The 26,634-nt window shown below is 40.6% G+C and overlaps 1 protein-coding gene across 2 annotated transcripts; it reads right to left on the reverse strand.

The window, feature by feature from the left end:
* Window positions 1–7,990: 7,990 nt before the first annotated feature.
* Window positions 7,991–25,364, reverse strand: trpv4 (transient receptor potential cation channel, subfamily V, member 4). Of its 2 annotated transcripts, XM_042488739.1 has the most exons (17): window positions 25,137–25,364; window positions 23,603–23,684; window positions 21,344–21,792; window positions 20,575–20,750; window positions 19,455–19,607; window positions 18,509–18,649; window positions 16,336–16,634; window positions 16,025–16,204; window positions 15,663–15,821; window positions 14,045–14,137; window positions 13,842–13,915; window positions 13,311–13,476; window positions 13,151–13,217; window positions 12,658–12,962; window positions 9,753–9,880; window positions 9,538–9,659; window positions 7,991–9,418 (listed from the first exon to the last, which is right to left on the reverse strand). In XM_042488739.1, the coding sequence occupies exons 2-17, from the start codon at window positions 23,609–23,611 to the stop codon at window positions 9,321–9,323; spliced, it is 2,619 nt and encodes an 872-aa protein (XP_042344673.1). In that variant the 5' UTR covers window positions 23,612–23,684; window positions 25,137–25,364; the 3' UTR covers window positions 7,991–9,320. The 2 variants fall into 2 exon arrangements, 1 of the variants encoding a protein (XP_042344673.1); XR_006105930.1 differs by lacking the exons at window positions 7,991–9,418; window positions 9,538–9,659; window positions 9,753–9,880 and adding exons at window positions 10,496–10,760; window positions 11,468–11,642.
* Between the last annotated feature and the right edge of the window lie 1,270 nt (window positions 25,365–26,634).

Raw genomic sequence — 26,634 nt, forward strand, 5'->3', positions numbered from 1 at the left:
GATGTTTTTTGGCTGTTTTTTTTTCACGTTTTAATGCTATGGCGTGTCTCAGCACGCTATCTTACGCTACTTTGAGGTGTTTTCAGCTGTTTTTGGGACATGTCAAATTTTGGACATTTTTGCCATACTATAGCCTTGCTTTTCGGGTCATTTTTTTTCGACATGCTATATTATGATGATTTGAGCTGTTTTTGCACGTTTGAATGCTATGGCGTGTCTCAGCACGCTATCTTATGCTACTTTGAGGTGTTTTCAGCTGTTTTTGGGACATGTCAAATTTTGACATTTTTGCCATACTATAGCCTTGCTTTTTTGGGTCATTTTTTTCGACATGCTATATTATGATGATGTTTTGGCCGTTTTTTTTCACGTTTTAATGCTATGGCGTGTCTCAGCACGCTATTTTACGCTGTTTTGAGGTGTTTTCAGCTGTTTTTGGGACATGTCAAATTTTGACATTTTTGCCATACTATAGCCTTGCTTTTTTGTCATTTTTTTGACATGCTATATTATGATGTTTTGGGCTGTTTTTTTCACGTTTTAATGCTATGGTGTGTCTCAGCACGCTATCTTACGCTACTTTGAGGTGTTTTCAGCTGTTTTTGGGACATGTCAAATTTTGACATTTTTGCCATACTATAGCCTTGCTTTTCGGGTCATTTTTTTGACATGCTATATTATGATGAATTTTGGCTGTTTTTGCACGTTTTAATGCTATGGCGTGTCTCAGCACGCTATCTTACGCTACTTTGAGGTGTTTTCAGCTGTTTTTGGGACATGTCAAATTTTGACATTTTTGCCATACTATAGCCTTGCTTTTTTTTTGGGTCATTTTTTCGACATGCTATATTATGATGTTTTGGGCAGTTTTTTTTCAAATTTTAATGCTATCACGTGTCTCAGCACGCTATTTTATGGTGTTTTTGAGGTGTTTTCAGCTGTTTTTGGGACATGTCAAATTTTGACATTTTTGCCATACTATAGCCTTGCTTTTTTGTCATTTTTTTGACATGCTATATTATGATGTTTTGAGCTGTTTTTGCACGTTTTAATGCTATGGCGTGTCTCAGCACGCTATTTTACGCTACTTTGAGGTGTTTTCAGCTGTTTTTGGGACATGTCAAATTTTGACATTTTTGCCATACTATAGCCTTGCTTTTCGGTCATTTTTTCGACATGCTATATTTGATGTTTTTTGGGCTGTTTTTGCACGTTTTAATGCTATGGCGTGTCTCAGCACGCTATTTTACGCTTTTGAGGTGTTTTTCAGCTGTTTTTGGGACATGTCAAATTTTGACATTTTTGCCATACTATAGCCTTGCTTTTCGGTCATTTTTTTCGACATGCTATATTATGATGATTTGAGCTGTTTTTGCACGTTTGAATGCTATGGCGTGTCTCAGCACGCTATCTTACGCTACTTTGAGGTGTTTTCAGCTGTTTTTGGGACATGTCAAATTTGGAAATTTTGAAATTTTTGCCATACTATAGCCTTGCTTTTCGGGTCATTTTTTCGACATGCTATATTATGATGTTTTGAGCCGTTCTTGCACATTTTAATGCTATGGCGTGTCTCAGCACGCTGTCTTAAGCTGATTTGAGGGGTTTTCAGTTGTTTTTTGGACATGTCAAATTTGGACATTTTTGCCATACTATAGCCTTGGTTTTTAGGTCATTTTTTCGACATGCTATATTATGATGTTTTGAGCCGTTTTTGCACGTTTTAATGCTATCACGTGTCTCAGCACGCTATTTTATGCTGTTTTGGGGTGTTTTCAGCTGTTTTTGGTACATGTCAAATTTGGACATTTTTGCCATACTATAGCCTTGCTTTTCGGGTCATTTTTTCGACATGCTATATTATGATGATTTGAGCTGTTTTTGCACGTTTGAATGCTATGGCGTGTCTCAGCACGCTATCTTACGCTACTTTGAGGTGTTTTCAGCTGTTTTTGGGACATGTCAAATTTGGACATTTTTGCCATACTATAGCCTTGCTTTTCGAGTCATTTTTTCGACATGCTATATTATGATGATTTGAGCTGTTTTTGCACGTTTGAATGCTATGGCGTGTCTCAGCACGCTATCTTACGCTACTTTGAGGTGTTTTCAGCTGTTTTTGGGACATGTCAAATTTTGACGTTTTTGCCATACTATAGCCTTGCTTTTCGAGTCATTTTTTCGACATGCTATATTATGATGATTTGAGCTGTTTTTGCACGTTTGAATGCTATGGTGTGTCTCAGCACGCTATCTTACGCTTCTTTGAGGTGTTTTCAGCTGTTTTTGGGACATGTCAAATTTTGACGTTTTTGCCATACTATAGCCTTGCTTTTTTGGTCATTTTTCAACATGCTATATTATGATGTTTTGGGCAGTTTTTTCCAAATTTTAATGCTATCACGTATCTCAACATGCTATTTTATGGTGTTTTGAGGTGTTTTCAGCTGTTTTTGGGACATGTCAAATTTGGACATTTTTGCCATACTATAGCCTTGCTTTTCAGGTCATTTTTTTGACATGCTATGTTATGATGAATTCAGCTGTTTTTGCACGTTTGAATGCTATGGCGTGTCTCAGCACGCTATCTTACGCTACTTTGAGGTGTTTTCAGCTGTTTTTGGGACATGCCAAATTTTGACGTTTTTGCCATACTATAGCCTTGCTTTTCGGGTCATTTTTTCGACATGCTATATTATGATGATTTGGGCATTTTTTTTTCAAATTTTAATGCTATCACGTGTCTCAGCACGCTATTTTATGGTGTTTTGAGGTGTTTTCAGCTGTTTTTGGGACATGTCAAATTTGGACATTTTTGCCATACTATAGCCTTGCTTTTTTGGTCATTTTTTTGACATGCTATATCATGATGTTTTGATCAATTTTTGCACGTTTTAATGCTATGGCGTGTCTCAGCATGCTATCTTAAGCTGCTTTGACGTGTTTTAAGCTGTTTTTGGGACATGTCAAATTTCTACATTTTTTCCATACTATAGCCTTGCCTTTTTGGTATTTTTTCGACATTCTATTTTAAGATGTTTTGGGCCATTTTTTAAAATTTTAATGCTATGACGTGTCTCAGCATGCAATTTTATACTGTTTTGATGTGTTTTGAGATATTTTTGGGACATGTCAAATTTTGACATGTTTGCCATACTATAGCCTTGCTTTTTTGGTCATTTTTTTGGATACGCTATATTATGATGTTTTCAGCTGTTTTCGCACGTTTTAATGCTATGGCGTCTCTCAGCATGCTATTTTATACTCTTTTGAAGTGTTCTCAGCTGTTTTTGGGACAGGTCAGATTTTGACTTTTTTTGCCATACTATAGCCTTGCTTTTTTGGTCCTGTTTTTGACATGCTTTATTATGATATGTGGTCTGTTTTTGCATATTTTAATGCTATGGTGTGTCTCAGCAAGCTATTTAATGGTGGTCAAAATGATCAAAATTTGACATGTCCCAAAAAAAGCTTAAAAAATTCTCTTTCTTCAACATGGTATACTATGATGTGTTATTACAAGCTATAATATTTCCTTCTCAGCAATTAAAAATGTGCTGTTCTTCGATAAATTGAAATTGAATATTGAGTATAAAATTATTTTTGATGACATATACTATACGATGACATTTTGCATGATTTTTGACGACAAAACGTACTGTCATTTCTGCATGATGTTTGACGACAGACCACACTATGACGGCTTTGCCTAATTTTTTACAACATACTGTACTATGAAGTTTTTGCATGATTTTTGACGATAGACCAAACAATGATGTTTTAGCCTAATTTTTGACAACATATTATACTATGACATTTTTTGCATGACTTTTGACGACATATACTAAGAAGTTTTGGCATGATTTTAGTCAACATATTATACTAAGCCCTGCAATAGTCTGACGACCTGTCCACTGAATATTGAGTGACCTGACCCCAATGCTCCACGGCCCACACTGAACCCGCATTATTCCTCCTGAATACGAGGTTCAACAATTGGATGGGGCCTCCTTTTCAGCACCCTGGAGAAGACTTTCCCCGGGAGGCTGAGTAGTGTGATACCCCAATAATTGGAGCACACCCTGTGATCCCCCTTTTTGAAAATAGGAACCACCACCCCTGGTCTACCACTGCAAAGGCACCGTACCCGACCTCCACACCTGACACTGAACAGGCGTGTCAGCCAAGACAACCCTACAATGTCCTGAGCCTTCAGCATCTCCAGGCGAATCTCATCCACACTAAGCACCTTGCCACAGAGGAGCTTTTTTACTACCTCAGCGACCTCTGCCAGGGACATGAATGAAGGTTCCCCCAAGTCTTCAGGCTCTGCCTCCTCCACAGAGGATGTGAAGGCAGGATTCAGGAGTTCCTCAAAGTGTTCCTTCCACTGTTTGACAATATCCCCAGTCAGGGTGAGCTTTTCTCCTCTCTTGCTGAGGACAGCCTGAGACAAGCCCTGCTTCGCCTTTTGGAGAAGTTTCATAGTTTGTCAGAACTTCCTTGAGGCCAACCGAAAGTCCTCCTCCATGGCCTCCTCGAACTCCTCCCACACCTGAGTTTTTGCTTTGGCGACCTCCTCCGCTGCAGCCCTTCTGGCCAACCGGTACCTGTCCACTGTTTCCGGAGACCCCCGGGCCAACAAAGCCCGGAGGGCCTCCTTCTTCAGCCTGGTGGCCTCCTTCAGCGCTGGTGTTCACCAGCAGGTCCTTCGGTTGCCGCCATGACAGGCACTGACAACTTTCTGACCACAGCTCCTAGCAGCCGCCTCCACAATGGAGGTTTTGGGCAAGAACCACTTGGATTCTATGTCCCAAACCACCCCCGGGATGCACGAAAACTTCCTCCAGAGGCGTGATTTGAAGATCTTGTGGACCGGGGCCTCACCAGACATTCGCAGTTCACCCTCACTACACGCTTGGGTTTACCAGGTCTGTCCAGCAGCCTTCCCCACCACCTGATCCAACTCACTACCAGGTGGTGATCAGTTGACAACTCCGCTCCTCTTTTCACCCAAGTGTCCAAGACATACGGCTGTAAATCAGATGATACGACCACAAAATCGATCATTGATCTTTGGCCTAGGGAGCTCTGGTACCAGGTACACTTATGAACATCCCAATGTTGGAACATGTTGTTTGTTATAGACAATCCATGGCTGGCACAGAAGTCCAATAACAAAACACCATTCGGGCACGACGTTCCTCCCAGTCACACACCTGCAGGTTTCTGCATCATTGCCCACGTGAGCGTTGAGGTCCCCCAGAGGAACTATGGAGTCCCAAGTCAGCAACCTTTCCAGGGCACCGCCTGGAGACTCCAAGAAGGCCGGTACTCTGAACTGATCTTGGGTGCATACGCACACACACAACAGTCAGCGACCCTCTCATTCCCTGGGGTGAACTCCAACACAGTGGCGCTCAGTCGGGGGCTCATGAGTATGCCCCCATCCGCCCGGCGCCTCTCACCCTGGGCAACTCCAGAAAAAGCGAGAGTCCAGCCCCTCTCCAGGGGCGGTGACTGCATACCAGGTGAGGTACCCACATCCCAAGAATGCTGTTTCATCATGGTCTTTTCTGTAAGAATAAAGTTATTCATTATTGCTATTTTTTAAAATACTTTTTTTTTTTTTTAAATCTCACGTACCCCCTATAGTACCTCCAAGTACCCCAAGGGGTACACGTACCCCCATTTGAGAAACAGTGTGCTATAGAATGGTGTTTTTTGACACACTATCATGAATTTTTTCAACATTTACAATTTTGACTTGTGGACAGTTTCTTCAACATGCTAAACCTGGATGATACAGTGTCTTTCCCAAAACTTGTTAAAGCAGCACCCGAACAGACTGATACCACTGCCGCATGGCATACACTTGGTACTAAGCCAAAACAGAACAGTCAACAAATACTGGTAACACAGAAAGACGCACAGCATTGTCAGGCATACAGATAAGAAACAAATATCAACCACTGTCTGAACTAAGTGTGAACGAGCCAGAGAGCCATTTTATAAATGAGAAGCAGGGAATAAAAAATGTTCAGATTCACAAAGAGAAACGTGAAATGAGCAGTGGCATACAGGAGAAGAAGCACAAGGCACTTAAGGACAAACAACCTGTGCCAGAGGTGAAGGGGAGAGATTTCCTGCTTGTGGGAGACAGTGCTAAGTGCTGTAAACAATGAGAGGATCATCACATGCAGCTATCCAAAAGCTGAGGTCAGTGATATAACTGCACTTCTCTCCAAGGAACTTTTAAACCACCCTGGAATCGAACAGGTCATCATGCATGTGGGAGCCATTGACACCAGGGGAGGACATGCCTGTTCAGTGACACGTGGAGGTCAGGCACAGTGGAGCGGAAGCCCGGGGGTGGTGGTTCCTATTTTTAAAAAAGGGGACTAGTGGGTGTGCTCCAATTATTGGGTATTACAATTACCAGGTAAGCTAACGCTTAGCTTACCTAGGAAAGTCTTTTCCAGGGTGCTGGAAAGGAGGCTCTGACTGATTGTCGAAGCTCGGATTCAAGAGGAACAATGCGGGTACCGTCCTGGCCGTGGAACAGTGGACCAGCAGACCAGCTCTTTACCGCTGCAAGGCTGCTGGAGGAGTCGTGGGAGTTTGCCCATAAGGTCTACATACGCTTTGTAGACTTAGAGAAGGCCTAGGACCGCATCCCTTGAGGAGTGCTGTGGGGAGTAAATAGGGAATATAGGGCTCCAGGGTTGCTGCCATGATCCATCCTGTCCCTGTAAGACCAAAGTGAGAGCTGTGTCCGCATACTCAGCATAAAGTCAAACTCATCCCCAGTTGGTGTTGGTCTCTGCCAGGGTTGTCCCTTGTCACAGATTCTGTGATGTTTATGGACAGGATCTCAAGGCACAGTCAGGGAGAGGAAGGGGTCCAGTTTGGGGACCTCTGAGTTGCAGCTCTGCTCTTTGCGTATGATGTGGTTCTGTTGGCATCATCACACCGTGACCTTCAGCATGCATTGAGGTGGTTTGCAGCCGAGTGTGAAGTGGTCGGGATGAAAGTCATCACATCCAAATCTGTGGCCATCGATCTCTGCTGGAAAACAGTGGATTGCCCCCTCTCGGTGGGGAAGTAGTTACCACCCCAAGCGAAGGAGGTCAAGTATCTCTGGGTCTTGATCACAAGTGAGGATAGAATGGAGCATGAGATGGACAGATGGTTGGACACGGCTTCAGAAGTGATGCAAGAGTTGCATCACACCATCATGGTGAAGAGGGAGCTGAGCCAAAAGCAAAGCTTTCGATTTATCATTCCATCTCACCTATGGTCAGGAGCTCTCAGTAGTGTCCAGAAGAATGAGATCGCTGGTACAAGCGGCCAAAATAAGTTTCCTCTTGAGCGTGGCTAGGCTCAGCCTTAGAGTTAAGGTGAGGAGTTCAGACATCTGGAGGGTGTTTTGAGTAGAGCCGCTGCTACTTCACGTTGAAAGGGGCCAGTTAAGGTGGTTCAGGCATCTGATTAAGGATGCCTCTTGGGCGCCTCCAGTTAGAGGCATTTCGGGCACGTCCCATTGGTAGAAGGCCCCATGGCAGACCCTGAACATGCTGAAGGGATTACATATCCGGTCTGGCCTGGGAACGCCTGGGGGTCACCCAGTAGGAGCTGTAAAGCATTGCTGGGGATAGGAACGTGTCGAGTTCTTCGCTCAGTCTGCTGCCCCCTCGACCTGGCCTCGGATAAACGGATGACAATAGATGGATGGATGGATATTTTATCATTTTACCATCCCCCATAAATATAATAAATATTCATATGGGATACTTGTGTCTGTTCAAAAAGCTCCTGTATTTTTTTTCCATTTCTGGCTTATGCTGATTAGTAATAAATATCCTAGGATAAAATAATTCAATCATTTAAGTACTGATTGCAAAACATATTCAGAAGAAAAACCTCTCATAATTTTATGCAGGAACGGGGAACAGACTCATGAATGGTTCACAAAATAAATTCAGTGTTTATTGTTCTGTGCAGCAATGTACAAACAAAATGTAAAAATGCATAGACATGTCTCTTTATAAAAGCAATGTAAACATAGTGAAAAATGACCTGTGACCTTCAACAGCAATCAGTTAGTGAAGATGAATTGTATATCCAATCTGCTCTAAGTCGTACTATGTCATGTTGTACAATAACTCACATACATGTATACATACAGTAGTTGTGCATAAACAAGATGCTCTATAGGGCAATGAGCCAATTGCAAAGAAAACACTGCAGCAAATAGGGGGGAGGCACATAATGGCAAGGCCTGAGAGTTGATTATGCAAATACCCCAGCTGCAAAGGAACAATAACTATGGAAATTCAAAGACAAACCATAACACGGAAGGCTATTGTCTTGCATTTGCATATTTGCTTGATAACTATAACCTGCTCATCATGCCCATCTTGTTCAGAACAATGTCATTGTGTTCATATAATAATGCACACATCAGAAATTGGCATAGTGCATTGTTTCAGTTCAAATGAAAGCTGCGCCAACAGAGCAGGCAGTCCAAGCCTGAGACTTTAATAGTTTTGAAACTATTTGATTAATACGGTATGGAAAATGGAGAAAATATGCTTTAGAAAATACATACATCTGGTTTCTATACATTGCATGGACACTACATATTCAAAATAGCACATACAATACAATCGTCATGACATATATAGGGACCTCTTAAATATATAGCAAGCAAACAAAGCAAAATTATCTTCTGGCCTATGAATATTTACCACATAATGAATAAATATCGTCCATGATGATTATATCTGTAGATGGCATTTCTAACAAAGCTTTTGTTTACACTGCTAATGCAATTATACAGTAATAATGCTACTATTAGAAAAACCCATGATTCTGTTTTTTGTAAAACTATAATGAGACGGGAAACGCTGAAATATTTTGACTCTCTTAAATCCCTGAGTGATCAGCCACTGATGTGTGAAATGCAGAGGTACAGTACATTTTCATAATAATTACTCTACGCTTCTGTGACAAGTTATAAAAAATAAGAAAAACATGAGCAGTAACTTTTTTCTGTCAGGTTTTTGAATCTATTTTGTATTTTTCCAGACCAGTGACTCTAAGACATCGCACATCCAGTGTCTCTGTATGCTCACTCTGTCTTACTACACTGACAGTCTTACTGTAATATTTACTGTACTCTTTGAACAAAAGGCACATGAAATGTGTGTAAATTAGTACACTTACTGGCCAAATTGTCCCCTGCAGAGTAATCTCACTGGTGCTGATGGCTCTCTGCTGTCTCCTATTTAAAGAACAGCACAAGTCTTCTGCAGGCATTACCTGGGCGTCAGCGGCTCCATCTCTACCACCAGATCACGAGGCCGCGGACCCTTACTTAACTCCACCACCCGTGGAACCACTGTGGACCAGCGGTCTAGAGGGGGACAGAATGATTTTTTTTTTAATCTGCATGAATACATTAGTATGTGCTCCACATGAATATGCACTTATTTGTTGATGTATTTATTCATGAGAGCACAGTGAGAACCTCACCTCTCCGCAAGGCTCTGACGCTCTGCTGCAACCCGTTGGCTTGGCAGGTCTCATTCTTGCCTGGATCCTCGTTGATTATCGCCAGGTTCTGATTCCAGTGGCACCAGTTCACCTCATCCACCCTAATATAACAAGATACCATTGGGATTGACAGTTTTTTTTTTTTTTGAAATGGCATTGGTGCTGCAGAGTGACTATGATTACTGGTCATGTACCTGAAGCACCAGCGTCGGTCAGGTGTGCCATCCCAGTTCTTCCCCACAGTCACCATCTCCCCAGCTCGAAATGACTTGCGAAGGCAGACTGGGAAAGAGCGTTCGATGTCCAAGATTGTTGTTGCCCACTGTGAGTATACATTATGTTTAGAGTATTCAAGCCACTCAAATAACAAAAACACATTTTCTTACTCCCATCTTGTGGTAAACGGTCATGCAAACTTGTTTTTTTTTAAATTATACTTCAACAGAAGTAAAGTTGAAGTGGAAAATGCTGTGCTCCAAGCAAACAAACCTCTGAAATAAAAACCATTGAACAACTGCTGGATGGACTGCCATGAACTTTCATACAGATATCCATGGTACCTTGTGGTCCCCTGAATTCTCTTTTTTTAGTGCCAACATGAGGTCAACATTTGAGCTTCAAGCAGAAATACCTTAACTGTTGAATGGATTGCCATGAAAATGGGTGATTTATGTGTTCCTTAGGATGAATCACCTTAGTGATCCCTTGACCTTTCATGAGCACTATCATATTCTCAAAATTTTAATTTGTCCATTATTTCTTTGGTTTATGTCCAGATACAGAGAAAATAAAAACTAAAGATATTCCTATCATTCTTTAGTGGGCAATACATACTGTAGAGAAGTAGGCTAAGCTTAATTGAACTAAGACCACACAGAAGATAATAGGTATGTAGTTGAGAGCCCAATGTGTATGAATACAGAGACAGGAGGCAAGGTAAGTTCAAATAATATATATATTATAAATTCTCACAACATAAATCAACATAAATACAAACAAAATTAAACACAGGCCTTTGATTTCAGTTCATTGATTCCAGTACGGATGGTTTGCTTCTGTTTTTTTATTTCTTTTTCAGTTCATTCAAGTTTAGTTCAGTTCCTTCAGGTTCCAGAGTACGTGTTCCTACCACACTTTGTGGGAGGAGGGGACTCCGATGTTGGGTGGATAACTCAGCATCAGTCCATCCAAAAAAACCTGACCTAAAAGGTCATGAGAAATAATAATCAATCAATATCTCAGTTCTTGTTGTACAACAACATGTTAAAAATATCATGATCATGTTCATCAAAAGCAAAGGCACCTTTAAATTACGACCAACATCAAAATGTGTATTTACTCAGGTTACAGTGAAATAACTCAAAATATACTCATTCACAGTTTGAATAAAATTGGTAATATCCAAACTGAGTGGCAATATTGCCTAATGTGCAGCAAACAGTGGCTAGTCACTCAATGCATTGTCAACCTAGAAGTTAACTGCTAGGCTAACAGCTGCTAACCAACATGAAACATTATACAATGCAAAATAAACAGTGGCAGCTAAAGTTAGCAGTAGCTTTATCTCATACAAAATAGTACGATGCTATCCGCTAAGCTAGCGGGACGCAGTAATAAGTAAACCTATACATTTTAATGCTACGCGCTAAGCTAGCGGGACTCAATAGGATGTAAACATACACATTTCAATGCTAACCGCTAAGCTAACAGTAACAAGTAAACTTATACATTTTAATGCTACGCGCTAAGCTAGCGGGACTCAAAAGGATGTAAACATACACATTTCAATGCTAACCGCTAAGCTAGCGGGATTCATTAGCAATTGCACGCACACTGTACGATGCTAAGCGCTAGGCGCTAAGCTAGCGAACTGGCGAGAAACTTTAAGAAACATGCAGATATGACTCACCGCTGGACACCAGTAAAAAAGTAGGTGTGTTTGGAGAACGCTGTTTGCATACGGCAGCAACCCTGTTGAGTCTGTTTGCCACGCCGAGCCAGATTAGAGCAGTGAAAACAGGAAGTGACACGGCCCGACCCGGATGTTTATAACCTGGGCGTGGTCAAGGAGGGACCACGAGGTACTGAGAATTTCAAGACAGTAAATATAAGACTTGCTAATGTCAGCACATTGGCAACATGCTTTGATGTATAAAGAGGACTGGGTATAGTACAGCAAAGTTATACTACAGGGTATAAAATTACCGAAACATTCCACATTTTTGGGGCAAACAGAGCAGGCGCACTAGGATTTCCTTTTACCCTGCCTCCAAACCAGGATCCCTATAATAAATACCCCCGGTTTAGGCTATTAGTGGATTTTAAAACTTTTAAGATATGAAATAAGGGTTAATTAAGTATTTAATAAGGGTTGATTAAGTATTTGTACTGAGAAGTTTATGCACCTTAAACAAAAAAAAAAAAAGACAAATAAACTGATTTACAGATGTCTCTTTCCCAATGCAAGTCATTGAGGAAAAGTCATTTTGGACCCTACGGCATCATGTAACCGACCCAAAGTTGTGGGCTGGTGCTGTTCCTTGGTAAGCATGCTGATGTTAAAATACAAAAAAATAGAGTCTGCACACTGGATGATGCTCCATGAACATTTATGAACATTTCGGGCCCAAGCCCTTCTTCAGACAGTCTGGATAGTCACACGTGGAGTGAGTGTGCACACTCTATTTTTGTATTTTTGTATCTATTTTTGTTCTGTCCAGCACCTAGTATTTAGCCACTTTTGGATGTGCGTGCTGCTAGACTTTTTTTTCTAGCATGCTGATGTTGTCATATAGCTCATCTCAAAGGGAGCCTAATTACGGCCTCACAGAGCCGCTAACATGGCTGCATTAAAATTTTTCAGAACTGAAAGCACCACCATCAAAGTTTCTTTTCACTTCTTACTAGTTGGAGTGGATGCAGAAATCTCAGAGATGAATATCCCAAAAGCAGCCAAAAATAAATCAAAACTATCTGCATGGCTAGAAACCAGAAGAGTTAATGAGATGAACTGTGTTTTCATAATTTGGGAGAACTGACTCTTTGAAGCATGAGATCATATTTCATTAACACCACTCATCACAGTTACTCCAAACTCACCTGAAGCTTCCAGATCTTCTTGCTCTCCTTGGACACCTGTCCAACTGTCTCCCCCATCAAAGCAATCAACATGTTCAGCAGCAGCACAAATGTGAGGATGATGTAGGTAACCAACAGGATGAGGAAGACTGCAGGGTACTGTGCACTGTGGATCATGTCCAGTTCTCCCATCCCAATAGTCAGCTTAAAAAGGTCTAGTAGGAAGGCACTAAAGGTGTCTGGGTCCCTGCAGTCGGGGTAGGAGGGGCATTCCCCGTCGCACTCTGTGCCCGGTGGAGGACACACTGTCAGCAGGGATACCAGGGCTGTGGGGTGGAAACAGAAGAGGTTCATTTATGTGACTGTGAGCACTTAGAGGTAAAGTTCAACATTTTGGGAAATGTGCTTATTCATTATTTTTGTGAAAATATGAGTGTTATTGATATTGCCTGTTTTCCAAAATCTGAAACTTTTAAGGCAATGCTGACACAAAGTTTGGTGACCATAAGCTTACCTGATGCATATCCAATCATGAAGAGCACGTACACCAGCAGAAATCTGAAAAGGTCTTTGAAAAGAATCTATGAACCAAAAATATAAGTGTGTTCAGACATGTGGATGGTGATATTTAAGGTTAATTCATTTTCACAAGTTCATTTTCTCCATTAGCTAACCTTTTGTATCATGATGCTGTAGGTGCCAGTGAGCTTCAGGCCTCTGGTGAAGTAAAGAGTATTCATCCAGCCCAGGACAAGTGCAAACACCATCACAGACACATAGGCCTTAATGCCAGACAGGTAGAGAGCAGCTGTGACTACAATCAGCACAGAGTAGATGAAGCTAGAGAGGACAGAGAGGACGTTTGTCAATGAAGGGGGTCCAATTCTAAAGTCTGTGATACTGAAGAAAAACTTGAAAGCAGGTAGATGTGATTACTGGCATTTGACATTTTTATAGGAATTTAGACAACACAGACATGTTGCTAATGATTTAAATCAGCGTGGTTGAGAGGGGCGCTCCAGATCTTCTGCTCTTTGTTTGGGTCATGGTTTTAATTAAAGATGCAAACTATAAAACACGCCTGGGAGAAGGCTGAGATATTAATTATATGACTAAATTAAGAGGGGGCAAAATTTGCCTCCAGTAAAAGTCAGCAAAAGCTATGGCAAAGGTCACAAAGAGGTGGGCGAAGGATGGCGACTTACTACAGCAGTTGAAAGGACCCATCAATAAATAAAGACTTCACCCCAGGGCACTTCTTCATGAAGAGGTCCTTAATCTGCAAAGAGCAGGAGAGACATTTTCACAATGACAACAACACTGTGAACAGCTTTGACACAAGACACTGAGACAGCAGTGAGCAGCCAATGACCAAACCACAGAGAGGCGTCAGAGTGTGTTTTCTCACATTGGTGAGGAAGAAGAAGATTCCTGATGCCAAGGTGACAATCTCTCCTGCCATACGAAGGTAGTCAGAGGATGTTGTATAAGGGTACGGAGGCTGAAAGTAAGGAAGACTTATAAATTAACATATTCTGAATGTTTTAGCAATAAAACACAATGTATACATCTCTTTGAACCTTAAAAACCTTGTGAAATGATAATACCATATAGAGATACATCAGTTAATATCACAGAACAGTGAGTTTATGTCAAACTAAGTTAACCAAGCAAATAGGCTGTAGCTTCATATTTAGTATATAGATATGACAAAGGCCATAGGTTTCATTTTAAAACCAGGGGACACATCCCAGGACCTCTGTAGTTAATTGTTTGTACATTATAATGTTTGTTTGTTTTGAACGCAAAACTTGACTCTTCCATATCAGTGTTATCAATGTATTTTGGATACTATACAATGCAATGACTTTTGAATACTATTTTAAGCGAAACACTATTCCATGACTTTTGAATGCTGTTTTAAAATAGCATAAAAAAGCCATAGTATAGTATGTCCTCCAAAATAGCATGAATAATTCATAATAAGTTGTCTAAAGTTGCATGAAAAACTCATAGTATAGTGCCGTCCAAAATAGCATTAAACAGTTATATTATGTCATCCAAAGTAACATGAAAAATTTAAAGTATAGTACGTCGTTCAAAATAGCATGAGTAGCTCAGAGAATAGTGTCGTCCAAAACAGCATAAAATAGCGTCTTATGTTGTCCAAAATAACATCAAACTGTCATGGTATAGTATGTCATCCAAAATAGCATAAAAAAATCATAGTTAAGTATGTCATCCAAAATATAATAAAAAGTCACAGTGCAGTACATTGAATGAAATAACATCAATAAGTAATCATAGTATGTTGTCCAAAATGGCATTAAAAACATTCCCCCAGCAATATGGATATAAAAGTGCTATCAATCTTCACACCCACCCTTTGGAAAGAGAGCAGGTCGCCCAAATTTTTTATTTAATTATTCCTTTAATACAAAGCAATAAATGGTAAATGCTGCGTCAAAATTGTTGAGAAAAATCCTCTCTGGTGTATGATTCATTATAATTTCATGTACAAACAATATTAAGTCATTTGATGGACAGCACATTGCAAATGTTTACAATATACGAATAAATTTTCCATATGAATTGCCTATACTGTAATTTAATTATGTTGGTTATACTGACATCTATTGCACTTCTGTCTGTCCACTGAGAGGAATCCAGCCTCAGTTGCTCTTCCTGAGGTTTCTTCTATTTTTCTTCATTAAAGCATTTTTAGATGGAGTTTTTCTTCTGTCTGAAATGAGGGTCTTAGGCGAGAGGGTGTCATATACAGATTGTAAAGTCCCTTGAAGCAAATTTATATGTGATATGGTATATATTATAAATATATATAAAATGATTAGATAGCACTTCTATATTAAAAAACCCAGAACATACACACTAAATAAGCAAAGATTTATGTACCTGTTATGTTCAAAGTATGTTCATGAGGTGTCTTGGATATTCAGTGCTGCATGGGCACATTCAACAATTTTACATTATAAAGCATTAATTTGTTCCTATGCAGTCTAACCTACCGTTCCGTGTGTTGGGTGGTAATAAGCCACAAGGGTGAAGATGATCATGGTGATGAGGTAGGAAACCACACTGATGTAAAAGGTGACGGCAGCAAACTTCTGCCATTTGGCCCTCAGCAGCTCATTGATGGGCTCCACTGCCAGCATCTCATGGCGGTTCTGCCAACAGAACCAGAAATGTAACACTGATTTAATGCAATAAATACAGAATAAAATAAATAAATCCTGATATTCACACACACAATGACTGGTGTTTTATTGCTGTTAATACTTTCATATTGATAGAAGCAATACTTTGTTTATGCTGTTATTCATTATAGTTGGAATGAAAACAAAAACTTGAGCAACATGTTGTTATTCACCTCATTGCGGCTGTTGTACACCAGGATTTCCAGCACAGACGGTTCCTCTCCACATGTGTCCAGTGACGACAGATCATAGAGGGAGGAGTACACTGGCCCATACGCCCAGTCCTTAAACTTGCGTGACAGATGACGAGCTTCCTCATCCTTGATCTCACGTCGGATAATGTGCTGAAAAACCTAAAGGGAATATAGAGAAGCTGACCTATTGACCTTTGACTTAAGAATATAATGGCCTGTAGAAATGTGATAACGAAAAACTTTTTAGCACAGTGATGCTGTTTGACACACTGTTGCATCATTGTCCCTACCCCGATCTTGCCCAGCTTGGCGGCCATCATGAGGGGTGACATGCCATCGTTGTTCAACACTGACTCCAGGCTGCAGTCTGGGTAGAGCTTGGCGCTCTTGATTAGCAGCAGGTCGTACATCTTTGTGAGGAAACGTGTGTTGTCTTTGGTGTTGTCTGCAATGTGCACTAAGGCGTGTAGCACCGTGTTTCCACGTGAATCCTGGCGACGCAGGTCAGCCTTCTTGTGATGATTCTCAGTCAGGTAGTGCACTATGTCAGGCTGGTTAGTGCATGCAGCCAGTGAGAGAGGCAGCTCACCTAGTCACAGATAGAGAGGGAGAGAGAGAGAGAGAGAGAGAGAGAGAAAGCACTCAGTTCATGGTGAATTCAAAGGGGATTAAAGCAACTGTATTTCAGATTAAAAATAAGCAAATCAACAGGAGGGTTAATTAAGAACTGTAGCTGGCGTCTGTATGTTTTTGCAAAGCATACTAAACATGGATCAAAGATTTGACTTAAATCCCTGCTATGAAAACAGCACAATTAGCAGTTGTTTGAAGGAGGGGCGCAATGGGGCCAGAGTGCCAAAAGCAGCTGCTGAAAATGAGCCGTTGCCATGGGTGACAGATTACTTTGTCACCTCACATAGAAACGCTCCTCTTCATGGATTTGCACGGGTGCATGCAGAGTGTTAGCGTGAGTCTAAATCCCATTAGCCATCAGCCCTGCCAGGTTCCTGTTCACCTCACTGCAAAGCTCCGCAGCAAATTACTCACACTGTGCGCGGACACGCTGGGATTTGGGAATGACAACCGTGCTAAGTGCAAATAGAAATCATCTCCTCTGTGATGAGTGAGAAATATAACACATGAATGCAATAAAATAATTCTTAAAATTGGGTTGGGTAAAAAATAAACAGGGTCCATAAGAAGCTACCTTTCCTTTTTATGGAGAGTCACATTAAAATCAATTATATCTGCTTTAATTATCATCAGATGGCTGAAAGAACAAACTGTGATAAATGAAAACATTTTTTCTGGGTACCACATAGTGTGATGTAGGGGGTTGTTTCCTTTTATGCCACACAGAGGGCAGTGTTGAGTTTAGTTTACAGGCTGTGATTTATTTTTTCTCTCTTAGGGACTGTACTTTACACAGAGTAGGGGGTTGGCTGGGGTTTTCTGAGGTTTCCTTTTTTTAATAAGATGACCCTCCCTAGAGCTATAAACATTTTTCCTTGAGCTTCCCTGAATGACTGGAAGAAAATGCATGACCCTCCCTCCACCATGAATAACTATATTTCACTGTGTCTGGCTATGATAAGTGGTGTGATTTTGGAGATTTATAAAGACAACATACTTTTCAAACTCACTTGCGATTTTTGAGGTTCCTAGGGTATTTAAAATATATAAAAAATACAACCGTGTAATTCTAAAACATAACTCGCTCCTCAGTGTTGAAAAAAATATTTGAAGTGCCTTCCCCATTTTGCATCACCGCCTCCCCTCTCATAAACAACCAACAGTCCCTTACAGGTCAGCGAGGTCCTGCCCAGAGGAGGGTCAGCACAGGATGTTTTCTAAACTGCAGAACACAGACACCTTTCACTGGACAACCTCTTAAACATATGACATAATGTTTGCCTTTTCATGTGTTTGTGGAGCACCACTAATAACGGTTTCTCATCCGATACTTCAAAAAACATTTGGCCGTGAGGTGGACGTCACCTCTGGACCACAGCAGTATCCTGACTATTCAGCTCAAACTTGCCACGTTTAAAAGAAAAAAGGGTGGGGTCTTATGTCACTTCATTTCTCCATGGCAACGGAGGTTTCTTTGCCAGGAACATGTACTGTGCGTTAACTATGTTATCTTGGCAGCTGCTGATGTACTCATTGCGAAACTTTGATGTCAACTCTGTGCTGTAAAAGACAGAATAAGCACCCAGAGCCTGAATGGAAACTGAAAAAGTGACCAGTGAAATCATAGAAACCACAGACACACCACTATATAATTACCACATGAGGCTGAAAATACAGTAACAGATTTCCCAGAAGTCTTCCTGTGACCGTCCGCCTACACTATTTTATCACCTAATGTCTGAGCTAAAGGTTTGCTGAAATAGGAAATTCAGAGGCACAATGAACTCTTTTGTTTCCACACTAGATTTATGTGCTGACAAAGGTCATTACCAAAGTAGAAGTAGCCCCCCTCGTCTCTGGGCTGGAAGAAGCGTCCCCTCGCCTGGGCGTAGACATCAGCTCCCTTCTCCACCAGCAGCTTCACATACTGCTTACAGCGGCGCTCTATAGCAATGTGGAGTGCCGTCTGACCTGGCAAAGCAGAAAAACATAATATTACATGAACATTTTGACTATTGTTACTGTTCCCCAGTGCTGCTTTATGTTAAACTGAATAAATATCAGCTGAAATAATGTGTTTTTTAAGAGCTAATTACTAAAATGAGGCGCTGATAGGCATTTTGTGCACAAAAAAAGCACACTTAACACAAGAGTCAACCCTTGCCATTTTTACAGGATTCTTTTTTTTTTTTTTTTGACAAACTGATGCCCAATTATGAGCCTAAGGGTCGAGGTCATAAAAAATGGAATAAAGGCCACAAGGGGTTAGGGCTACATTTATGTGCAGGTTGTTTCTCTGAGGTCAAAATCCATAGAAACTGAGCCTTTAAAAGTTTTTATGTTGCCATGTAAATGTCACGCTTCCTGCATGAAAAAAAGACCCTTTTTTCACTACAAACTGTCTACCATACTTGTAAAAAGTATGGCAAATCATAGAACAATGAAGAGCCACAACACATTTTGTGTTATAAGGTGAAAAGACTTTGACTACAACCTAAACAAATGAGGCCTGGATCCTCTCCTTTACAGAGCTGTAAATGGTCACTGTGCACATAGATAATGTAAATACAGCCCTTTGCCCATAACAGGGCCTCAACCACCAGCCAGGAAAGACAGAGTAGCTCTCAAAAAACTGTCTCTGACACCTTAGATAACAGGATCACCGTCTTGTATGAAACTGCAAAATTCAAATTACTTATTTCTTTCAGCAACTCCTTTTGAATTATAAATGACCTTTATGGAACTGCATGTAATGATCTTTGGGTTATGTCCATACCTCTGTAGTAGACATCCCTGAAGGGCGTATTTATGAACTCTCTGAGGTTTCCGGTCTTCTCTGCTATCTCCACCAGCAGTGGGATGGTGTCGTTCTGCCCACCATAAAGGTTCAACAGGGCTTTAGGCAGACATGTCTTACCCGTGGATGGCTCTGCAAGAGAAATTAAATTTAAAAACAAGAATGTTTTTAGTATAACACCTTCATCAACACTACCCATCATCTTCTGAATGTATTCCTATGAATTTATTTTAATTTCATTTTCAAAGGTGGATATTGTAAGAATATTTTTATACAATTAGATTGGGAATTTTAAGGTTGCTTAGGTTGCATTTGCACTTGTTTTAGCTAACTCAAAATGATGATACGTGTCATTTAAATCAAATCTCACTTTCATTCAACTTTAATTCATTGTACTACTCCACAATCTTTACACACACACCCTTACAAACTTCCCTTGGGCAGAGGAAACCCTGGTTGGGGGTCTTATCTCATATAAAATGTGACCACTCATGTGTGTTCCTCTAAATGTAGAATGAGTGCACAGCTTGAGAAGATAGACAGAGTTTTGGGAATTTCCACATGCAAATAATTAAGTAGGGTTCATAAGATCAAACTGTGAAAGACAGAGGTCAAGAAAGCTCTTCACTATTTTTAGTCTTAGTTTCTGAAAGAAAGAAAAAAACACTGTAAAGCCCTGTTTAACTCTCTGAGGGAGATGACAGTTTGCTGTTACTTCTCTCTGCTCCTCGTTATAAGCCTGAAAAAACTTCTTAGACACACACAGGAAGCTTTCCTTAGGCCTGCCTCCAGCAGGACAAAGACTCAACTCCACCTTTTCCCTCTCACATCCTCTGATCCAAAAACAGCAGCGAGAGAGAGAAGCAGGGGAATACAAAAGACCAAAGGTGAAACTGCCACTAGATAAACCTGAGTTTCTGCTTCAGAGCAAAGGCAGAGCTGACATTCAAGAGCGATACATTTGACAGAAACAGTGTAAGAGACTGGAAAATAAATCTGCATCATCTACATCACAAAAATGGCACCTCTATTCAAAAACAAACCCATTTTGTTCTCTTGTTGTCTGATGCATGTGACAGCCTACAACTGAAGTTTTCACCTTTGAACTCTTCATCGGTTAACCTCTTTTCGTGACTTTGAAGGTACTCCAACAGGCCATCGAGAGCCTCGGGGTCTGCACGTGACACGCAGTCGAAGAGCAGAGAGCGGTTGAATATTTTCATTACTTTTGGTGGGTCTGAGCTTTGACCGTCATCACAGGACATCTCAGTTTTACTAAGGAGACACAAAAACATGACATGATGTCACACATTCACTGTGCGATGCAAACTGATGCCAGCGGAGTTCCCTCTGAGTCCATGGATTCTTCTTACATTGCATTGATAGAAATTAAGAATTCAAAGGGTGTTTGATGCACAAACCATCTTTTAAGCAGTCATCCACACCCTCGAGTGCTCCAGTAAATAGACCTCTGTGTGAGTGGGGCAGGTAGAGCAGCCTAAATATTACCTCAACGGCTGTGGAAGGACCAACAACATGCTCTCTGTTAGATCAGTGAATGGGCTGAATGAGTGTGTGTGTGTGTGTGTGTGTGTGTGTGTGTGTGTGTGTGTGTGTGTGTGTGTGTGTGTGTGTGTGTGCGCACACATTTCCTGATGTGGCACACCTCTGCAGTTGTAGGCGGTTTTAATTTTTATGACAACAATTTTCCAAACCAGCCCTTTTGTACCTGGAAAAAATCCAGTACTGGATTCACTGCTGACAGGAAAGTAAACCCCTGAGCTAAAAAGTCTGACGGACCAAACAATTATTAAACCTTTTAAAACACACACAAATTGTAGTTTAAAGACAGTGAGGCAATATCTCACCCTCTTGGGAGCTTCTTCCTGCGTCGCTTCTGGTTGCTGGTGTTCCTGTAGGTACCATAGTCAAACAGCGAGTCCATGGGTGCTTTCTTGGGGCCTGGAACCACATTTGACTCATATATGGTGGATTCCAGTAGGTCCATAGGTGTGGAGATGCCCTTCTTGAAAGCACCCTGGAACTTCATCCGCAGGTTCTGTCTGCTGTCCGTGGGCTGTCCAGGTTGAACCAGCTCCAGGGCTGAATCCTGACTTGTGTCCTGAGTTGACGGTGAGCCATCCTCATTCTCAAACAGTTGCGAGAACTCAGACACGGTGAACGCTGCATCGCTCTCAGGCTGAGCGGCCCCGCCGTCACCTGCGTCCACAGAGAGAGCATCTCTGGCAGGAGCAGAGCCGAGGGTGTCAGTCTTGGACAAGGCAAGGTGGCACCTTCTGAAGAGAGCAGAACGGCCCTGGAAGAAACAAAATGTTCTCAATTAGCTGCATGGCCTTTAGGTAGTCATGAAAGTCCTGAAAAAAGAAGTCTAAAATGTGCTCTGTTGAGTTTTACAATAAACACACAACATACTTCCTTTCTCATAAAACATTTGCAAAGATGATTTTCAAAATATTTTATGGTCATGGGCTGTGTTCAGAATCACTAACTTACTGCCTACTCTGTATCTAATCTGTGTGTACTGCACACTGCCGACTACATGTCAGATTAAGGATGTCATTACCAACACACTGTTCACACTGAAGTAAGCTCAAGCAGTCCGTCATGTGATTGTTTCATATGACTGTATCTGACAACCGGCCAGCACTCCCACAACTCTGAAATCCTTGCAACAAGGTGTTATTTGGAAACACTAACCACATGCTGGGTAAATAGTTACTTTCTCACCTGAAAAAAAGTAACTTTAACAGCTTTTAGCCTGGCTCAAAATGTCTGCAACTGCAGTTTGTTGCGCAGTCTTGGTGGGGCCGTTTGTATGTCCAGTAAGCTCACGTCTCATACTCAGAAATTCAACATCCAGGAATTTCTAAAAGACACAAATCTGCATACTGTGCAGTTGAAATGCACCACTCAGTGGCATGTCCAGACTTTTTTTTACTGGGGTGGCCCAAGTGGGGCCCTGACTTATGCAGTAAGAGTGTTGATGCAGGCATGCACGTCAGCAAAGCTTTAAATTACCATTTTTGTCTCCACCACCCATACCTACTTTAATTACTAATGTTGTGGTGTCTTACATTTCTGTTTATCATTTAGATTAAAAGATAATTAGACCTACCCGTCACAACACAACAGAGTGACACCACACAAATGGTATTATTAAAGTCTGAGGTGGCTCTGCTCCAAATCAAAACAGATCCTCTTCCTCTTCTAAAGCTTTTTGTCAGGCTAAACACTACTCTGGCACATTACTGCCCCTCAGGTTTAAGACTGAATTGCACTGATAAATGAAAATTCAGTTTACTCATCCGTCAGTTCAAGCTGTATGTTAGTATGCAACTACGAACCCAGATATGTTTTCTAGTTGATAGTCTTCTTCCTCTCTGTTTTGCTGGTTTACTGCAGCATATCTTCAGTATGATATGGTGTGAAACCTATGGCAGGACTGTATTTCGTATTAAAACAAAAAAGACTGAATAAGGTATCAAAAAAATGTAAAACTTCAGGGAACTTTTTATCTGTTATCTGTATCAATCAGAAATCAATGATAAAATGAAGGAGGAATGTTCCACTTCGTAAATATTTGAAACTGTCAGCTTAAAACACTTGTCATCTACAGCATTTAGGGTTTACTTCAGCTCTGAATAGGTGCATCTCGTTTATATAATTTGCATCCTTTCTTTCCTCAGTTGTACATTTTTCTTGCTTATTCAAGCAGCAATAAGAGAATTTGGACGTCCTTAATGATGGAGGTCCTGATCAATTTCCAGTTCACCAGTAATCACCAACAGGCCACGAGGCATACTGAAGTGCAGCAATCTCAGGAAATGTAAAACTAAACTTGACATCTGTCTGTTTTTTAAACTCAGAGTTAATGTTATTATATAGTTTTCTAAAGATTATAGATTTTCAAAAACACTACAGGAAAAAACAACGTGACAAAGACTTTTTTTGTACCACAGACCTCGTCACTATGAAAAGAGCAAAGTGGACAAAATAATTAAACAATTTTACTAATAATACTTCATATTAGGACTACAATTACCAATTCCTACTTGAAGTTTAAAGTAGATTTTAAAGTATGCATTGGGCATTTAACCCCTCAGTACCTCATTCATCCCTTTTATCACAATGGTGTGCCAAATTCCTCTTCAGGGGAAACTGGAAATGATGCTGAAGCATGTGGGCGTCCTGTAGAAACAAAAAAGAGTCACCATCAACTGACACAGAAGCACAGACAAAAACAAATCTGTAGGTCCTGAGTGATATAAAAAGACCTCTGTCGTTCAGGGCTGGTATATATGGAAAAAGTAGGTAGTGACCGATGCCAACACCAATAACATGTCTGAAAAGGCAGCCTCTCATTGGTCAGAGGGACATACTTCCTCTTGCAGATGGAATCACACCACCTGTCTGTGTAACACTGGACACATTTACTCATTACAGCTGCTGCTTTTCTGTACACACAAACACACACTTCCCTGCTACAGCATGCAATCACTAATGTTTGTACATCATGACATCTTCATATGCTCCCCCTGCAGCTTCCCTTCAGATTACACGCTTTCCTGAGTTTGTTCATGACATTGACAACCTATCCAAGCCAGACTCCGCTGCAAAGGAGCAACACAAACAGGGGAGCTGAGGTCCCACTGAGGGGGACGCATGACTCACAACCCTGTCTGACACACTGGGATTATCATGCCTTTACGCCTCAATGGGCATTTGATAGTAAAAAGACGGGGAAACAAAAAGAGGCTTCCCTTGATAAACTATTAGAACAGACTAAGAGCAGAGGATTAAGTTGTTAGGAGGAAGTGTTTGATGACAGAGAAGACCCACTGTGCATTTAATCTGTCTGAGGGATAAACTGGGGTCATAAAACAAAATAAAAAATCAAATCAGAGTTTAAACATTAACCACTTATTGGGAAGTTGTAATCAACATGTGAAAGTTTCTGAATATAAGTGACTCTGATGTAGCCTGAGAGATGGAGGACTTCCTGCTTACTGTCACTGCTGATGTGACATTATCCAGAGAAAGAGAGGCTGGTGGTGTTGCCTGGCTTCTGGGAAGTAAGAAAAATAATAATAAAATAAAAATTTACATAAATAAATTCTACATTAAAAATAACCTTGCTTTATGCCATGTAATCATGGTCACATTAAAAATAAATAAATAAATAAATGAAACAAATGCCCATACCATATCCTTGAATCTTTTTTTTTTTAATGTTTGTGCTCCATACCTTGTTATCATCTTAAGTCACATCAAGCAAAGTATATAAATTAAAATAAATGTCAATACCATAGATGTAAAAAAAAATCTCACAAATGTGTAGATAAAGTTAACATTAATTAAAACATTAATGTACACATTTCTAGGTGTTATTAATTCGTTATTTTTCTTTCTAAGTACAACAGAAATACTAACGACACAAAACAAAACAATGCTAAAATGTTTAATCGTAGCGACACATGAGAAATCATTAAAAGTCGACCCTGGTCTTAATTAACTTTTAACTAATACACAGGTAAGTTAAAAAAGCGACTTCTTCCTCACGCCAATTAGTCAAATGTAATCATTTGAGAGAGATGTCTTCGAAAGCATTTATGAGGAATAAGCATGAGAGGTGTCACTTACCTTGTTCAATTCTGCTTATCTTTTTTTCGTGTTTCTTCTTTCTTCTTCTAAACTTTTCTTCAGCTTTTTTCCACAGTTTGAAACTAAATTTCTCTCTCGTGCTGCGCGCTCCTCTGTTGCCTCCTCGGGTTTAACCTGCCAGTTAACACAAAATGCTTTGACTAAGTCACAGTGTCCCTCTGATTCGTGGGTCCGACCGCCGGTAAAGTCCAACAGAACAACGGATGCTTTCACACAGATTTTGGGTGGGACGGAGAAGCGGCCGACCCTGAAAGCTGGAGCTGAAGTGTAAGTTGTAGTACCAGTGAGGGCCGCTAGGTGCTGCCACCACAACCTCAGGCTGCAGCAAGGACACATTTAACAAGAACTGAGAGAAGTCTCCCTTTAGTACTGTAAATTTGGGTAAGTTTGCACAGTTTGCATATCATCACAAGATATTATGCTTTGACCAGGATGTTTCATCTCATGAGTGTGTCTGTAATTTGAAAAAAAAAAAGTTGCCCCATTGATAAAAGAGAAGTTAATGTGAGACTTGTGTGTCACTGACAGGTCACCTGCTCAGTAAGTATTGCTGCTATCCTTTTCCCCTTTATTTACTATAATGTAAATTGAAGCTATCCATAGTCAAAGTTGACAAAACAATCTCACCAGGTAGATGTTCTGGAGCTTTCTATCATGTCACATGACAGAAGATGATTTTAGCCAGTTGTCACGGTTCTGTAGATGTTCAGTTTTATCTGCGCAATTGTCATCTTGTGTAGGCTTAAAGGTTAAAAATGGAAGTGAATTGGTGACTTTAATTTCTATCCAAGTTTACCCTTTGCAATAGACCTGCTGAATAAACATGTCTGCTGCAAGCAATGTTTCATACATACTGACCCGTTTCTCAACAATTCAGAATCAACACAGTTTAATAAATCTCTGGGGGTAAGGAGTGGTCAGGCCAACAAAGAGTGCATACACAAAAGGAAAAATGTACTCCTGTTAAAACAGTTTATTTCCTTGTGTTTATTTATAACTTTTAAAGCTTTTTCATCATAAATTATTAACTCATTCCTACCTGTGCTTTGGTTAACCCCAGAGGCTTTGAGAAAGAAGTATGAAGATCCCTTACTTCTTTGTAAAAATATCCAGTTAGCCTATTATAACTTTTTATGCTATTTTGGTTGATATGCTATACTATGTTTTTTGTCTTTAGGAGGTTGTACCAGGCTGAGTTTTATGATACTGGTATCGCATGACAGAAGACTTGATGAATCCAGTGATACCAACCATATCACGCAAGCTTCTCAGGAAGGGGGCTAAACATAGGGTCCAAAGTTAGGCTATATTTGGGTGATGGAAAAAAGGCGTGGCCATTTCACAGGGGTTCTTTGACCTCTGACCTCAAGATATCTGAATGAAAATGGGTTCTGTACCCATGTATATCTTCAATATAGACATGCCCATTTTATGCCAGTCCCATGCAGTTTCTTTGCTGTCATTTGATTCCCAATCA

The sequence above is a fragment of the Plectropomus leopardus genome, chromosome 6, assembly GCF_008729295.1.
Source record: "Plectropomus leopardus isolate mb chromosome 6, YSFRI_Pleo_2.0, whole genome shotgun sequence".
NCBI classification, from domain to species: Eukaryota; Metazoa; Chordata; class Actinopteri; order Perciformes; family Serranidae; genus Plectropomus; species Plectropomus leopardus.

Coding starts and splice junctions, on each gene's coding strand:
- trpv4 (XM_042488739.1), bottom strand. Junction 19,608..20,574: donor AACCGATGAAGAGTTCAAAG/GTGAAAACTTCA, acceptor TTTCTCTTGCAG/AGCCATCCACGGGTAAGACA. Junction 18,650..19,454: donor CAGGGATGTCTACTACAGAG/GTATGGACATAA, acceptor CTGCTTTGCCAG/GTCAGACGGCACTCCACATT.